The 18705-nt window shown below is 37.0% G+C and overlaps 1 protein-coding gene across 4 annotated transcripts; it reads right to left on the bottom strand.

Moving 5' to 3' along the window:
* Nucleotides 1–509: 509 nt before the first annotated feature.
* Nucleotides 510–16954, bottom strand: Guf1 (GTP binding elongation factor GUF1). 4 transcript variants are annotated; one of them, XM_059275949.1, is made up of 17 exons: nt 16817–16954; nt 15723–15834; nt 15395–15543; nt 15048–15128; nt 13926–14003; nt 13084–13167; nt 11029–11093; nt 10247–10450; nt 8855–8994; nt 7458–7581; nt 6495–6627; nt 5736–5879; nt 5106–5239; nt 3757–3858; nt 3030–3149; nt 1649–1685; nt 510–660 (listed from the first exon to the last, which is right to left on the bottom strand). In XM_059275949.1, exons 1-17 carry the CDS (start codon nt 16952–16954, stop codon nt 523–525), a joined length of 1983 nt encoding a protein of 660 aa, XP_059131932.1. In that variant the 3' UTR covers nt 510–522. The 4 variants fall into 4 exon arrangements, with proteins under 4 accessions (XP_059131932.1, XP_059131933.1, XP_059131930.1 ...); XM_059275950.1 differs by lacking the exons at nt 7458–7581; nt 8855–8994; XM_059275947.1 differs by lacking the exons at nt 13084–13167; nt 13926–14003; nt 15048–15128; ... (1 more) ...; nt 15723–15834; nt 16817–16954 and adding an exon at nt 13008–13037.
* Nucleotides 16955–18705: the final 1751 nt, after the last annotated feature.

Genomic DNA, 18705 nt, shown 5'->3' with positions numbered 1-18705 from the left:
AGTAGCCCGCCCACGCCTGTCATCCCAACAATGGGAAGGCTAAGGCTGGAGGATTGTCACAATTTTGAGGTCAATCTGGCCTATATAATGTATCTTGGGCTATCCAGGACTATATGGCAAAATCCTGTCTCAAAACACTAAAAACTTAAAAAAAAAAAAAAAAAAAAAAAAAAAAGCAACAACAAAAAACAGAGGAAAAAAAAGGTTTAAATTCACTGTGATTAAATGTATTAACATGCCCTTTTGAATATGTAAAATATATTAACCTCTTTTAATTTCACAGCTACCTCTGGAGGTAGTAGTAACATAATCTCAATTTTATATTGAAGATAGGTCAAAGAATTCTGTCAAGATTACTAATGAGTAGTGGAACATGAAAGAGACTAGGCAATGGACTACAGTCTACCTCTTCTCTACCAGTAGGTCAAAGTTGAAGACCCTAAAAGTAATATGCATTTCAGCTTTCATTCTGTTGTCAATATAAATTGGAAGAAAAAGATAAACAGCCCTGCTGTCCATGAATCATTTATTAGGCTGGGTTTTCAGAACTTTTATAAAAGCATCTTTGGGAATTTCAATGTTGCCAATCTTCCTCAGTTTCTTTTTCCCTTCTGTCTGCCTCTTCAAAAGTTTCATTTTTCGAGTGATATCACCACCATACTGAAAAATAAAAAATCCAAATTGGTTCAAAGGAAATGATTACGTAATTACACCAAGGAACACCAGAACCATAATCATAACATTGTGACCTCATTTGACCTCTCCTCAAAAATCTATATTATTTAATATAAGCATATTACATAGCTACAGTCTAATATACAGACTCTCAGAAGCAGACCTGTGTCAGAAACTTCACCAGGTACTTATGAAAAGGATTTTGTTTTCACAATAACAGATTTTTACTTTTAAAAAAGGCAATTCAAAAATCAATGTAGCAAGGTGCTGTGGGAATGTCTGTATATCAAATCTGTTGCTCTGATTGGTCAATAAATAAAACACTGATTGGCCAGTGGCCAGGCAGGAAGTATAGGCGGGACTAACAGAGAGGAGAATTGAGAACAGGAAGCTGAGTGAGGGAGACACTGGCAACCACCAACATGACAAGCAGCATGTGAAGACGCTGGTAAGCCACGAGCCACGTGGCAAGGTATAGATTTATAGAAATGGATTAATTTAAGATACAAGAACAGTTAGCAAGAAGCCTGCCACGGCCATACAGTTTGTAAGCAATATAAGTCTCTTTGTTTACTTTGTTGGGTCTGAGCGGCTGTGGGATGGGTGGGTGAGAGATTTGTCCTGACTGTGGGCCAGGCAGGAAAACTCCAGCTACAGCAAGGTAGATTTCAATTCCTACTCTTCCAACAGTAAGAAAGAGTAACTATAAATCTTTCATTATATATAAACTTATGGTAGTAATATAAAATTCTCTTTTATGCGGTATTGTATAAGAAAAGAGAAAATGAGAAGCATTTTTAAATGTAATTAAAATGATGCTAATATGGTTAAGCAGAAATTTACCCATTTAATATGAAACTTGGAAATGAAATACATGGTACATAAAAATTAAAATCAAAACAAATTTATAACCCCATTGATTTTAAACTCATTAACAATAATAAGGTAGAAAAAAACATAGCTAGATACATACACATTTTGCCAAAACATTTTTTCTATAGGCTTTCACACTGTAAAAGAAGAAATTTTGTTTAGGTTGAAAATTTATTACACAGTTCAAAAGTATTTGATTTCTATACACAATTCTTCTTTTAATAAAATGATAGTGTTCTTTAGACAAAATTGCTTTATGTAATTAGTTCAAATGTTCTTATATTTTTTTCATATACTAATTTTAAGATTCAAAAAGTTCATTTTAATGTCACCATATACTTTGATAAAAACGATCCAGGTTTGTGGTCTGCATGAGAGAATTATGAGCATTTGTGGCCTTAATAAAAGAATTACATTATTCCCAGCTCAGTCTAGAAATACTTTGAAAGCATCTTTTAAAAAATGGAATCATCACATTGTTGACTTGACTGTAAATGGATAATGACTAGTAAAGGTTTTATTAATAAATGTAGGTTTTATACAACCATTCAAGACAAAGTATTAATATATCCAACCATCAATTATACAATTGTATTATTATGACACTTTCAGATCAACACTAATTTTGAAAAGTATCTCTTTTACTTAATGTATTTTCAATTCAAGTTATGTGAAAATGACCATGTGGTAACTGCTCTATTTTTCTAGGATGGTCCCTAGAACTCTGCCTAATTTCTGGGTTTTCTTGGATACTGAATAACTGAAACAAAATAATGTTCAAAATGAAATTATTTTCCTAATGGGCATACATTTTATATAATCTATATCAAAATGGTGGTTGTATTTTACCAGGACTGATGCCTTAGGTTTAGGTTAAGCTAGAATTAAACAGCAATTCCCAATTTGTCATAACTGAAGAGGTACTTCTAACTTCCAGGGTCTTAAGATCCCTAAAGGTTGGGCAAGGGCAAGTGTTGCCAAAGACTGCACTTGCTACTACAGGAGTCTGACTTCATCAACAAAGCTAGCTTCCTACAGAAAGTGAGCTATTTTCCACATCTACTATAAACCAATGAGGGACGGACCTGATCTAGAAAACAAAACCCAACATGTTATTTATAATCTTTCCTGAATTAGTTCTTCAGAGAAAATATTTTACCATTACCTTAGATTCTGTTCCTGTCACTTATAATCTACCTGAACAAATTATAAACCATTGAATGAAACCGTACAGAAATCTCTTAACCCAGGAATTCAATGGAAATATGCAGAAATTCTTGAAATCTTCATAAATTATATCAATTGTAAGTAGCATCACTCAATGTAAGTAATGCAAAGTAATCGGACATCAGTGGATGAGTCAGAGCACTCATCTCATGCTGTACGAGACTGAAGTGTAGACCAACATTAAAACTTTCGTTTTGTTTTCTGCGTATATTGTTTCTAAAGCCAGCCTTGGACAAAAATGAATCTCAACTCACGTTTCTCTTGCAATTACTTTGCTTCCAACAGCAGCTTGGATTGCTATCTCAAATAGCTGTCTGGGCAGAGAATCCTTTAGACGTTCACATATGGTTTTGCCAACAGTGTATGCTTTCTCTCTGAAGACAGAAAAAAATATAGCTATCCTAAATATAAATATTTAAATTATCTTTATAGTCCATGTGCAGTAATTAACAGTAATAAAATTAAAGTGAGTTTTAAGAGATTCAAATAGAACTCAACACTTTCTACTTATTAGGCATTTTTTTGTAACTAGGTATTAATCTATACTGTGACTTATAATTGCATTGATTAAAAAATATAAAAAAATTGCATTGATATGGAATAATTTCTAACAGTCGGCCACTTTGTGAACATGTATAGATGACTTTTCATTATCATGAGTGAATTTTAGAAATATGAAAATCTTTTTGTTCTCAATCCCAAAACCATCATTATAAAGTTAAAAAACATTTTCTTGTACATTAACACAGTAAGGGAAAATTATTTCCTTTGGCTCTGATAATTCTATATTCTACATTTATTAATAGGGAAAGAACAATGTAAAAATAGAAGGAAAAATTAGTAGACTAAAATCTATCTTAATTATCTTCCAAAGTTTTACAAAATGTATCTGCTTCAATAAGAACGAAGAACCATCAATTACAGAAAAACACCCAAAAGTGATCATGTTCACAGTCAGTGATCTTTTTCTAGTCTACTTACCTATGTACCACAGTTACCAGCTCTTCCACAATATTTCCATTCAGTAGAATATCCATTTTTATAAGATCTGCAGCCTGGTAACCTGCATCTTCATAATCAAAACTAACAAGGAAAGAAAGAACAACGATAACATGATACTATCAGATTACACTCAAATTCCCTTTTCCTACAATGTTCATTACCTGCCCTCACCTGAAGAAAACCTGATTAAATTATTACCACACATAAAGTTTCATCTAATGGATATCTATGTCCATAGTAAAGAATCAAATGTATCAACCTTCATTTATGAACTGAGGGCCCTAAGTACAGGAACTATAAATCCCTAGAGAGAAGGAAAAAGAACTGGTTAGGGTAAACCAGGAAAATCTACCACTGAAGACAAATGTCAGCTCCTTTCTAATTGCCAACAATTAGACTTTGGTGGACTTTGACTAACACTACTTCAATGGGTCATTAACAGTTTTCTATTACCAATGGTAACATTGGTAACAGAAACAAAGAGAAACAAAAATCAAACAAACATATGTTTAGATAATGCACTAATGAACTGCCATTAAGAAAGGACACTTGGATTTCCTACACAGATATGTAGTTTGACCATTGAAAGTTTTTGTCAGGCCTGAAGAAACTAATACATGTAATAGTATGCATGGACCTAACCCATACCAAGTAGTTACAACAAAGCTTAGGTAATCAAAAGCATGTGCTCATGCTAGCTACTACTTTCATCAATATTGTCAAAGCTAACAGTGCTAGGAAAAACGTCTAAGTCATAAAGCCACTGCAACTACACAGACTGCCAGAAGGCAATATAAACAGTTTCTTGCTCATTTAACACTCAACTCTTGTACTTTTATTTGGCTGGGTTTCAAGTACTAACTTAAAAATATACAGATTTTTATTAGATGGACAACACAGTCCTGGGAAGACTTAGTTCTTGACTACAGCATTGGTAAATGCAGTGCATATTTAGCAATTTTCATAATAGTTACATCCAGTTTTCAAATATAAGTAGATGCTCCAGGGACCGAATAACATATACATATATTTTAAGTATCACTCCATCACAGATGGTTTTTGAAATTATGTCCAACTCTTAAGACACAAGGGATATAAAAACCATAAGAGGTTGTTTACTGTTTTGGATTAAGTTTGACAAATCAAAAAGAACTTTTTCCTCCTATAAGTAAATGTCACATACTCTATAATATCCACAAGCTACCTAACCATATATGATTCTCAACTGTCTTCAAGACAGTAGAAATTACTAAGGATAGAAGAGTAAATTCTTACTCTCAGCATTTTTAAAAGCTTCACTGAGACATTTGTGATTATTATTTTCTCACCTTGCATATCCAGAAGATAGAGACTTCAAAGAGTCATAAAAGTCTACCACAATTTCATTCAAAGGGAAGAGATATTTAAGCATAACTCTATTTTCATCAATAAAAATCATATTTTTCTGAATTGCTCTTCGTGCCTAAAGAGAAAGAGTTCAATGATAATTCACACAAATACTGATGCAAATAGGAAAGTTTTTAATTTCCAAATTAAAATTTCTATAAACAAAAGTAAAGAGAATGAAGGAGTATTACTTAATGGTCTACCAAAAATTTACAAGCAAGAGTTTTAATACAGGAACAACATTACTTTTAAACCAAAGCTTTTAATCTCTGTCAGAGCAGTTTTATCTTCAAAATCACACTATGTTCACTTTCAAGAACACAAATAGACTAAATCATACTGGAAGTCCCTTTGGGATAAGTATGTAGCTTTTATTTTCATTTCTTTGACTAACGTACTCGGAGTATGTAAAATCCAGATAGTTTCTCAACACTGCATCTGGATGTAGGGCCGTGAATCAAGAAATACTTCTTTAATTTTATTGAAGCCAATTTCACAGCAGAAGGAATGCTATAAATCCAAGCTTAGGTAAGCACTGCTCCCGAGGACTGGAACCTGCTTTGTGTTTCTACCTGGCAAAGCGCCATTACTTTCCCAGTGTATTCAGTTGGTGTGACAACAGTGCCCAGAACAACTGGTTCCAAATATTCTGTTACTTTTGACTTCTCAGGGAATTGTGCAGGGTTGATGATTGTGATTTCTTTTTCTTTATATTCCTAAAAATGAGAAAAGGGAATGGTATTTAAAAACAAACACTAATAAAATTATGTTTCTTAAAGGTTTGCTTTTATCATTCAGTATATTTTAGACTATAGTTATTGAACTTACTACAATTAACAAAGCAGCAGCAGCAACAATAACAACACACCTAAAGGTTAGATTATTACATAATATAACAAAAAAAAATCTTCCAATTACTACCTTTTCACATTGGTAGGAATGTTAATACTAAGTATATTAATATCTTTCTGTTATTAAAATTCACATAGCACATTATATGAACTATCTAGAAAAAGTATGACAAATGTTACATTTTAACTTGACTGGTTAGGGTATTATAATTAGTGTATAAAATTGGTTTATCTGTGCTAAAGGCAGCAGTGGTTTAAATGAAGAAACTGCCACTTAAATGGAATCCAGCACTGCTTCTAGCACTAATTTCAAAATTTCCCACAAGAATGAAGGTTTTACTTTTTTATAACATCAATTATTTATAACCAAAATTATCTTTTATAACTAAAACTTTTCTCATATTTAGTATATACACGTGCACTTCTTTATTAAATTTTCCCTTTCAGGTGGATACAAAATAGAAGTAAATATTATGGTACCTTTATCAATTTTGCAGATGAAAGAACAGCTTTGTATGGAACAGTAGGGGTTGTCAAAATAACAGAAGCATTATATTCTTGCTCTAGTCGCTGGTTGAAAACTTCCATGTGCAAAATTCCAAGAAATCCCAACCTGGAGAAAAGGGAGGAAAAACACCAAAAACCCTCCAATTATCCATTTCCACTGGGCTGTTTTCTGTTATTGAACACATTGCTACCTTGTAAAGAAGGGTAGAAATCAAGACTCATTCCAGAAATTTGCATCTCCTATATAATTTTATAAAATAAGACCCAGATCATCTACTATTTTAAATTAATATAAAAATTATCCAGCTGGGTGGTGGTAGTGCACGCCTTTAATCCCAGAACTCGGGAGGCAGAGCCAGGTGGATCTCTGTGAGTTTGAGGCCAGCCTGGGCTATCAAGTGAGTTCCAGGAAAGGCGCAAAGCTACACAGAGAAACCTTGTCTCAAAAAACAAAAAAAAAACAACAAACAAACAAAAAAAAAAATCCAGAAAACATGAACCCACTTGAGAAGTAAGCAGACATTAAGAGTTTAGTTATTTTCTTCATCTAAACTGATCTTTAGGGCTTGGGAAGATGGCTGGCTGGGTACTGACTCACTGTGCAAACATAAGGACCCAACTTCGACTTTGTAGCCCCAACATACACATGAAAAAGGCAGGAGCTGCAGAATGCACCTGTGACCCCAGTGCTGGGAGGAGACAGCAAAGTGCCAGGGTGACCTCCAGGGTCAGTGAGACACCGCCTCAAAAATTAAAGAGAATGAGGTTGATCTTGGATCCACGAGCATGAACATCATCTGGGCATGCACCCTGTATATACATGTGCACACATACACACAAAGAATGTAAAAAAATTTAAACTGATTTTCAGAAATGTTCGTGAGCAACGAATCCAATTAGAACTGATTTTCCTACAAAAATGTGACTCTACCTTACCTCCAGCCAGCACCCAGGGCCAGACTACTGTCTCGATGCACTGTCACACTGGAGTCATTTAGGGTCAGTTTTTCTATAGCACTCCTCAGGTTATTATATTCAGATTGGTCTATAGGGTACATTCCTGGGGACACAAACATAATATGAAGTCCTGTCAAAAAACAAAATTAACCAATTGGCATTTATATTACTTTTCTTTATTAAAGTGGTTGCAAGGTATCTTGGAAACCATTAGCTTTAATGAATATACAATTAAGTTGACACTCCAAACAGTAGTTTTATGCTTTTGGAGAAATACAAAAAGAAGAAAATATATAAACAACCAAGGGAATTAAGTCTACTCACAATTAAGCAAATTATGTTTATTTAAAAAACCAAAAGCACAAGATGGTCCACTACTGTGAGGAAAAATATTAGTAGTTGGGAAATGGCCCCAGAAATGAAGACGACACTGGGCTTCATTTCTAGACCGGTTACTAAAACTAAATATAAATTTGGCTTTTAGAAACTTACTGCTTTGGGCTGGGCAGTGGTGGTGCATGCCTTTAATCTCAGCACTAGGGAGGCAGAGGCAGGCGGATCTCTGTGAGTTCGAGGCCAGCCTGGTCTACAGAGTGTGTTCCAGGAAAGGTGCAAAGCTACACAGGGAAACTCTGTCTCGAAAAAACAAAAAACAAAAAACAAAAAACAAAAAAAAAAACTTACTGCTTAAACTATGGGAGCTACTACCAATTCCTCAGATTCTCTTCATTTCCTGCTTATGCTACACTTAACAAATCTTCTGAAATCCAAATGACTGACAGCCTAACACAGCAGTAATAAACTTCACAATCTCTGATGAAAGAGGACTAAGAGTAGAGACCAAGGTGAGAATAACCAGATGACCCTCAATTAGGTCTTCATTGTCTAAATGTCCGCAACACTCACAGTAATTCCTGTTCTGATATTACACATACTAGAGGCTACATTGCTGTCTACTGCATCCACAGGAGAACAGTCTAACTAAAGAGAACTCGACTAAGAAGAGGGATTAATTAATTCTACTGAGAATTGTAATTAAACATCCTAATTAGAAAAAAAATTAAAATATAATCCACTAACTTCTCAGAAAATAAAGAAGAAAATTCATGTTACTAAGATCTCTTACATACTTATATCTTAAGAAATCCAAAATGACCTCTCATATAAAACGTCATCATGTAAATGAAGCTGCAAATTTATACACAGAAGTACCACATACATATACACAGGCAAATGAAATGTCATCATATATATACATCACCAACAGATCTATAAGAATGTGTATTATCTTCTAGTACATTTTCTTTCACCATAGAAACAGACTTTTAATTAAAAAATATTTTGGCCCTTTGGTGTTGAATTTGTGAGCTCCTCACCTGCAAATACCATTGGTTTCGCTGATTTAAACCCAGGCAAGGGCTCCACTGGATGATTATGTAAATATAATGTATCTCCTATTTGTGCTTCAGTGACATCTTTCATCCCAGCAATCAGAAAGCCCACCTGTCCTGCATATCTAAATAAAATTAGCATATGCAAATATTTACTGCTTTTCTGTTGTAAGTACATACTCACAGTTCTGTCCTCCTAGGCATCTGTCACATACCTTCCAAATCAAGTAAGTGCCACACACTGATTTTCAACCTCTGAAGCTCATCAGGAAAACAACACTGTGTCTTATCCACTGTCCTAAATCTCTACACATGCCTAAACCTGTCTTTGTGATTCTGCCTACCTTTCACAAATTAAACACCAGCTTCTAACATCTGTTTTAAAAACACTTCAGGAGAATATCATGTCTATTATTATTTTATAAAGGTTCATTAACAAGGGGAAAAAAGATAAATTTTAACCAAACAGAAAAAAGTAAACATTTAACAGTCTATTACATATCTGACTTTCCACATGAAGAGGAGATTCCAAGAATTCAGTTTTAGGTTAAAAAAAACATATATAGTAGCAAACTCATTTACATGCAGCAGAGGAGCCTCCAACGAAGAGGCAGTAATGTTCAATGCATATATTACATATATACAAATACTACAATACATATATTACAATACATGAACTTACTTCAAAAACACTTCACTAAAACTAAAATGGACTGATTTGAAATGTGTCATGATTCATATGAGGCTTTTTAGATACAACATTAAACTGTGGAGTATGATCCATGGACTCAATATGCGACACTTTAATCTTCAGAGACAACAGGAAAAGCAAAATTACGTGCCTGATGTCATGGCTTCCTGTTATCAGAGAAGTCATTCAGCAGCCGTTTCACAGCTAACTCAGATTTGATTTTCTAGCGAATGCTAATTTCTTAATCCCACTCCTCTATAAATTTTAATTAATCTAGGTTTAATCCTGAATTCCACAGTGAACAAAGGAGTGGTCAGTTTCTGTAGCACCTTATATTGCAAAATTTGGTTGTGATGAGATGAAATGCAAAATGAAAAATAAATCTATCAAATGAGTTGAGGCACCCTAATATTTAATTGTCCCATCAAATACATTAACATAGGAACATAGGATTACACTAGATCACTAAGTTTTTCCTACTAATTAATAAAACCTAATCATTTTCATACCCATAAAACTGTCCACTACATACACGTAAGATCCTTTTTTTTTTCTGAGACCAAGTGTCTGGATGTACAGTTGCACTATATATATCATCTGTTTTAATTCTACATTATGAACATTCTGAGCACATTGGGAGAAACATATCCATAAATGTACTGTACATGCTAAAACAGATTACTTACAATTTATGAGTTGGCTGCTCGTTAGGATTCAAAATGCCTACTTCATTAACTTCATAGGTCTTCTTAGTGTGTGCGGATACAATTTTATCTCCTTTGGAAACCACTCCATCAAACAGTGCTATGTTGGCTACCACACCTCTATACTGGTCAAAGGTGGAATCAAATACCAATGCTTTCAGTGGGTTTTCACGATGTACTTTTGGACTATTATAAAAGATTAAATTTAAGCATATATAAGAAAATGTCAGAATAAGAAAAAAAGAAAGAAAAGAAAATGCCTATTTTCAACTTAGGAAATATGCTAATTTATTTTAATTTTGCAAAAGGTAATTACTGAAAGGCCAAAGCAAAAGGGCCTTTCTATAAAATGTTTGATTTAATTCAACCATCAACTTTAAATTTTGGAATCATTATTTCAAAACAATATATAATTTTTGAAATATATTCAAAAACATGTATTTGAAAATATTATGGCTGTATGTTCATTATATAGCAAAGACCAATTGCCAACGTACTTAAGTCCCTATATTACGATTATCAGAGAGATTGTCATTATCCTTGCTTTCTGTTTTACTATATTGAAATTGCCTCGTTACATTACTAAAAGCAAAAATGTATTCCACCGTACTGCAAGATCACTTGCCATATTCATTAGTTTAAAATGACAGATCGAGTTGAGGGCCTATTAATCTAAACTATTAAATTACTATTAATAACGTCTACAAGTTATTAAATTCTAAACTCTTAGACCTGAGTGAATAGTCTAACAACAAACCACTTACGGAGGTATTCTTTCAATGACTGCCTGAAGAACACTTTCAACGTTTGTCCCAAGTTTCGCAGAAATCTGAAACCACGCAGAAAGAATAGCACTGAGACCTAAGGCTGCATCCGTCCTCCCTGGGGCCTCATCATTTGATCAGGAGGAAGAATCCTCTTCCTCACCATTTGATCAGGAGGAAGAATCCTCTTCCTCACTTGTTTGAACCCAGAACAAGGGGAAGGATAAGGATTTCTTCTCATTATTCAGTGTTAGTGATCCTATGGTTTCAGGATTAAAGTATAAGAACATTCTTAGTGTGTTCACAAAGCAATGGAATGGGAAAACAAAAATTTTGATGAGTAAAAATGATGCCTTTTAATGAAATGTATCACTTTAACCAATATCTATCAAGTCCCAAAATACCTGCTTTTCAAAAACAAAATTACCACACAGACAAAATAACTTATAAGAAGTAATGCTTAGGGCAGGAGAGATGGCTCAGATGTTGAGAATACTTGCTGCCTCATAGAGTACACATCAAACATGCTGTAACTCCAGTTACAGAGGCTCCAACTCCCACTGCTGGCTTCCTTGGGCATCTGTACCACATGGTGCACAGTCTTGTGCTGGCACACACATGTACACATACCTGAAATTAAGTAAATGGACCCCTCCTTCCCCCAAAAAAGAGGATTAATGCTACATTGAATTTCAAAAGACTTTGGTTTTGTTTCAAAACATTAGTCCTGATATACAGGCTAACTAAATCTGTGATCTTAGGAGAGTATTGTAGAATATTATTTTAACATGTGTTACATTTGTTTATGCTATAGAACATTAATGATGCAAAGATGTGTTGTATTCTTTTTTGTTGCATTTGTTTAACTCTGTGAAGCTGTGTTACTGTGCCTGTGTAAAACACCTGATCATCTAATAAAGAGCTGAACAGCCAATAGCAAGGCAGGAGAAAGGATAGGTGGGGGCTACTGGTAGGCAGAGAGAATAAATAGAAGGAGAAATCTGGGAGGAAAAGAAGGAGCAAGAAAAGGAGAAGAGGACACCTGGGGCCACCCAGACAGCCAGCCACAGAGTAAGAGTGAAAGTAAGATACACAGAAGTAAAAAAAGGAAAAAGCTCAAACATAAAAGGTAGATGGGATCATTTAAAGTTAAGAAAAGCTGGCAAGAAACAAGGCAAGCTAAGGCCAGACAGCCATAAAAAAGAATTAAGTCTCCATGTATATTGGGTGGTGGGCCCCCAAAAGACCAAGACCAAAGAGCAAAAGAGTAAAAAAGAAAAAAAAAAAAATTTAGTGTTCCAACTTCCAACATTGGGCTGTAGAAAGCTGAACAATAGGAGAGTGATAAAATCTTTAAGCCTTAGCTCATTTAAAAGTAACACAGCAACAATTTATACATTCTCACAATATAAAAGGAGTTTTCTCACCTGAATCTAATGAAATAATAATAAAAGAACACTCTAAAACTACAAAAAAAAGTGATGAGTGCAAGGTAATCAAAAACCAATAAGTTTCAGTTAGGTCAATCACCTGAGATTTTCCTAAAAACAATCAACAGTTGTACTGCCTAGTTCTATGAACTGAGAAAATGTCTTTATAAGATTAGGCTACAGGCAAGCCTTAGGGTATTGTCTTAATTAGTGATTGATGTGGAAGGGCCCTGTTCATTGTGGGTGGTGCCAACCCTGGACTGGTGGTCCTGGGTTCTGTAAGAAAGCAGGCTGAGCAAGCCACAGGGAGGAAGCCAGTGAGTAGCACCCCTCCATGGCCTCTGCACCAGCTCTTGCCTGCAGGTTTCTGCCCTGACTTCCTTCAATGATGGACTACAATGTGGAAGTGTAAGCCAAATGAACCCTTTCCTCCCCAAGTTGTTTTGGTCATGGTGTTTCATCACAACAATAGAATTAACTAAGACAATCATCGTTTAAAAAAGGCATTTACCTTAATACATTCTTCACTAGGGATATCAAATACTTTACCTTAATACATTCTTCACTAGGGATATCAAACACTTTACCTTAATACATTCTTCACTAGGGATATCAAACACTTTACCTTAATACATTCTTCACTAGGGATATCAAACACTTTTTCAATCTGTTTTTCAACCCTTTCAGGATCAGCATTCTTCAGATCTATCTGTAAACAAAATTACTGAGTGAGCATAGTAAAAATAAAATTAGTCCATAGAAATAATATTTGGAGAGCAATAAAACCTTCTGTGAGTTAACCTAACTGACCTCTCCATGACTTTTCAAAAGAATATTTAAAATAATCTATATATTACCAATGTGATTTTAACAAGCGTAACTACTGAAAAGAAAATTCAAGCAACAAATAGATTAAAAAAATGTAAGCAGGGCAAAGTATATCAATTAACACCATCAGAACAGATTTTTAAAGTGAAGTCAGATTCAAGCTGTTTTACCTATGGGCAGGCTCATTTTACATTTAGCACCAATATCAAGATATGTAGCTTAATGCAGTCTGGATTTTTCAATTAGGATTCTTAACTCTACAGTATTGGATAGATTTATATGGATGAAGTTAGCATTGAGCTGTTTCATGGACTGCACTGATTCTTAGCTCTAAGCCCCTCTCCACGGTAGTGGGGCTGGCAGGTTTATTTTATCTGCCTTGAACCCCTTTCCTACAGACACAGCCTTTTCTCAGCACATGCAATTCAGACGAACCTTTTCAACTCTCTGAAAGGAATATTTGACCTGCAATTCTATCACAAGAAATTCAGAGGTAAATCCCACTGACAATCTAAATGAATAGTAACTACAGATCCCTCATATTATGAGAAAAAAAAACAAAAACATACTTCACAATTAAACACTAGATATATTTAGAAGGTAAAATAATTAATGGCATTGGTGTCTCACTTTAATTACCTTGTTTATAACTGGAATTACTGTCAACTGTGCTTCAAAGGCAAGAAAGAAATTTGCTACCGTCTGAGCCTGAATACCCTGGAAGCGAGACAAGAGAGACCGAGATGACTGCTTTGACACTAAATGTACCACAAAATTAGTAATTCCATACCATTCCCTACATCATCATCCAAGTGAGATTTTTAGATCATGCTAATAAAATGATACAATATGCCATCTGGAACATGGCCAAAATGACACATGGTGAACAATGCCTTGCGGAACCGTGGGGGTGGCTGCAGGAAATAGGCAGAGGGCCTTTACCACAAGTGCATTTTGTTTCCTGGACTGTTCCTGGATGTGATTTTGTGCCTCTTGTATTAAGCATTTGCATTCAATTCATAAGACGTGTTTATTCTTGTTGCAGCAGAAATGGGGCACTGTTAAGGGTTTTTAATGACTCTGTTTTGCTGATTTCTGTGGCATAGTTTCTGGAACAGGTGTTCCTTGCCCTCCTGTCACCTTTCTTCATGCAACTTGCTACAAAAGGAGCTAGTTCTCCAGAATAACTTCAGTCAGAATCTTCAGCTGTCTGCCCCATTCATTTCAGTGCCGGCTCTCGAAGACACATCTGCAAGGTGGACAAAGATTGACAGCGACACCCAGCCAGAGCCAGGATCGTGCCCTGAGACCTAAGGCCCTTTGCTCTTCCTCACTTGTGTTTCCCAAATAGTGAGTAGTGTTGGCCCCCAGCAACATCTGCAAGCATCACTACTACATTATGTAATAATAATGAATCATGGACTCCAACTTTCAAAACTGTGAGCCAAAATAAACTTGCTTTTACAGTTATTTCACATATTTCTATATAGCGAGAGAAATCTGAATTGCACCACCTCCGACTTTTCTGTACCATTTATGCTTCAGGGTTCAAAACCAAGATTACACTACTACCAAGAAATAGATTAAACAGGGTGAGTCAGCATCTCAATTTAACAATATTAAAGTATACGATTTAGAATAAGCAGTATAACAAACTTGTTGCTCAAATGTAGAAGTTCTATTTCCAAAATGCATTTTTACAGAGAGCTTTACAAAACAACCAACAGGTCATGTCACATCATGTATGATGAAAGATCTTACCTCATTTGCATCGACCACCAGTAAAACACCTTGGCAGGCCGACAGTGACCTGGACACTTCATAACTAAAATCAACATGGCCCTGAAAAGCAAAATAGTGGTTCCTTTAAATATCAGCTATAATTTTTAAAGGAACAGATATTATTATTGCTAATCTACTGATAAGACAAAAACTTGTAAAATATGGGGAGAGGGTTGTGAAAACATCTGAAACAAGTTACACTAACATCAAAAAAATGAGAAAACAAACACCAAATTTCAAAATTCAAGCCCCAAATGAAAGAATTTCATTTGCAATGTCAACAAGACTAACTGTGGCCATCTTTGCGAAGCCAGTATGAAACTTACCGGTGTGTCAATGAGATTTAACAGGTACTGCTTTCCTTCAAAACTGTAAAACAGAGTTGCTGTCTGTGCTTTCACGGTGATACCTCTTTCCCGTTCTACTTGTAATTTATCAAGAACCTGCTTATTTTTCTGTGTCTTATCAATTGTTCCTAGAAATAGAAGACACATCTATTCATTTCCCTGGGCTTTAAAACAAGACCAAACAAAAAATCAAACATAATTATCAGAGAACATTGGAGATACAATACCGAAATATAAGACACCAAGGTAAAACTAAATTCCCAATTACTCTAGGCAGTCACAAGCTTATGATATGAAATGAAAATACCTGTTAGTTCTAGGAGCCTGTCAGCTAGAGTACTTTTGCCATGATCCACGTGTGCAATGATACTGAAATTTCTAGTATCTTCAACAGGAAATCTAGACATGTCAGGTTTCTCCTAAAATGGGGAGGGAATAGAACATTTTGGGGGATAACATTTGCATAAAACAACTTACAAATTCAAAGAAAAATCTTTCAGTTTATGGAGAATTTCACTTACTGCAGTTACCTGACCTCAATTTTTACTACAATAAAGATACATGACTAAGCCTAGCTACAAAGAACAAATTACAAGAGACTTACTGTCAGTTTCATAAACAAAGCTAAATAAAACCCCCTTACTTAATACTTCATCAGGCATTGAGCCAATCGCAAATTTACTTCCAGTAATGGAGAATACCTTATCAAATAAAAAGCTCTTAGAAAATCTTTGAACGTAGTGAGACACACAGCAAACTTCAGGAAATTGGTATCCAAGAGAAACAATCAGGGGAGTGTGTGTACACGCTAGGCATTTTCCACCAGCCGGTATTTCATCAACAGGAAACAAGATGAAATTGTAATGAATGCAACATTTATTTTGGCTTTCTTTTGGTTACTCAATATAAGGCAGTTATGGTATAAGTGAATTCTTCAAACAAAACTGGAATAGTTGCATTGTAGTGTCTTTTCACCCCCATCGCATTCAGGTCAAAGTCAGGCAGACCCGCATCACTTTCAAAATACCCTGAACTGCGCCGAATACAAATCCATTTTTTCTAACCATAAGCTGCTGGAGCCACATCCTTGCACGGGGCCAAAAAGTTCCCTGCCTTGGCGTCCCGCAAACCTCCAAGTCTGATTATTATCTCACTCAATTAATGAAGCTGCAGGATCGGATGCAAGTCAAGCACGTTGCCCGAGAAAAAAAAAAACCTAACAAAAATCAGGAAAACCGCTGCTAGAGAGGAGCAGCTTCTCGGAAGGCTTTCAGAAGTAAAGCATGCTCCAGACCAACCCTACCCCTAAGCCAGGCTAGCGAGCAGCCAGGGTGGAAGGGCTCGCCCGCCCTCCGCGCACACGCGGAAGCCCCAGCGCCTTCCCCGGGGTGAGCCGGTCACCTTGAGCTCGGCCGTGCTGACGGGCCGGCGGGTGGCCCGGGGCTCCACGGCCGCCGCGTGCCGGGAGCGGGGAGGCAGCAAGCGCGCGGCCCCGGCGGCGGCCCACGGCCCGCGAGCCCGCCCCGCGAGCGCCCACATGCCTCGGCGGCTCAGCAGCAGGCCGGAAACGGCCACGCCATCCCAGGGCCGGCGTTTCCGCCTCAGCTCACAGCGCCAGCCGGGCCTGACGCGAGCAAAACGCGCCGCCAGCCGGCGGGTCGCGCCGCTTGTGACGTCAGCGCGTCTGCGCAAGCGATCGAAAGGTCAGCGGTCTGAATGGTGCAGAAACCGTGCGTTACCGCAGTCGCCCACGTTCTTGTTCCCTGCCGATCGCCCTGCCGCTGCCTCTGTCTAGGCTGCTGCAACCGGATGTCCCGTCAGTCCCTGCACTTGCTGGGGCGAATGCAGTCGGAGAGTGGCCCCCTAGGCCGACTCCCAGCATGCAACGGCTCCCCACAGGGTCAGGGAGTCCATAGGTCTAGGAAATGAAATGCAGCATCTGAGTTCTGCTGCATGGGCACGCCGCTTGACCCCCTCCACTCTGGAGCCCACCACGTCTGGGGAGTTCTTTTGAAACACTTACGGGGAAAACTGGAGAAATTAGTTCGGATTTAGCCAGTAGGAAGCAATAAAATTACTAAAAATAAATAAATAAAAAACAGGGGAGCAGCACTTCGGAAGGCAAAGAGGTGAGCTTATCTGTGCCCATGCAAAAGTAATTCTCACCTCAAAATTGGTAAGAGGATTTATTCTGCAGTCAAACAGACCATGCCCCCCTACCCCATCCAACACGGGTTAAGGATAACCTATAATTTGATGTTCCAATGAAATAGCGATTTTTAAGAACTTTTTATAATGACAGAACAAAGAAAGTCTTAAATAAAAAATATTTTTTCAAATAGGTTGATAAAACATTACCGTTACAACACAACTTAGAAATCTCAGCTATAGGCCTCGGATGCTACATGAGCACCTTCTTAGCCTCTGTGGTTGGTAGAACTAGGTTTAATTAATAGTTTTCAACTGGTTTTTATCTATGTCAAGATGATAGGTCTATCTTTAGATCTGTTAGCCACAGGGTGAATACCTTCCTGTCCTTCAACTGTGTATCCCTTAGTTTTCTACTAGGTGTTCTCCAAGTAGCCAAATTTACTATCCCATCTTCTGGAAAGGAAGTGCATGTCTCCTGATTTTACCTTGCTTCTACAGTTCCTCAAAAATCTCCTTCAAGGTACTAACATATAACTGCCCATCTCTAGATTCTGCTTGTCCCATGTCTTACACCTGACCTTTATTTGCATGCCTCTCACAGGAATTGTTCCCTTGCCTAACCAATTCAAGTTTCTGGTAGTCAAGGACCCTGTTCAGGTGCCACTAGCTGTGATCTGCACATCTTTGGGATTGATCTGACTGGGGTAATGGAGAAGGAAGACACAAAGGACATATGTACAGACAAGTTAGGATTGGGTGAGCTGTGTGTTCTTGTGACACACCAGTAGCTTGGAAGCTAAGAAGGCTTATATACAGCTGAAGGAGGAGACAAGTTAGCTAATCTTCATACGGGTGTCTCTGTAGTGCAGCAATCTCTGCTGTAGTCATCTGTGGGGCGTTTACCCAACCACCCCCACAGTTCCCCAGAGTTTTCTTGAGTGCGAGCAGCAGGAAATATTAGATAGAAGGATTTATTGCGGAGAGTATCGCGGAGATAAACAGATAGAAAATAAAGGATAGCCTCGAGAGGGCCTGGAACCTATTCCAACGGGCCCTGACTGTCTCTGCCCTAGGGTTTTTATAGAGACGCCAAGGGGTGGAGCAAAAGACCTCCTCCCCCAGCACAGCCAAGTGCAGAC

Source organism: Peromyscus eremicus, chromosome 10 (genome assembly GCF_949786415.1).
Source record: "Peromyscus eremicus chromosome 10, PerEre_H2_v1, whole genome shotgun sequence".
Taxonomy (NCBI): domain Eukaryota; kingdom Metazoa; phylum Chordata; class Mammalia; order Rodentia; family Cricetidae; genus Peromyscus; species Peromyscus eremicus.
The sequence above is the reverse complement of the archived record's forward strand: the minus strand, read 5'-3'. Positions and strand labels throughout refer to the sequence as shown.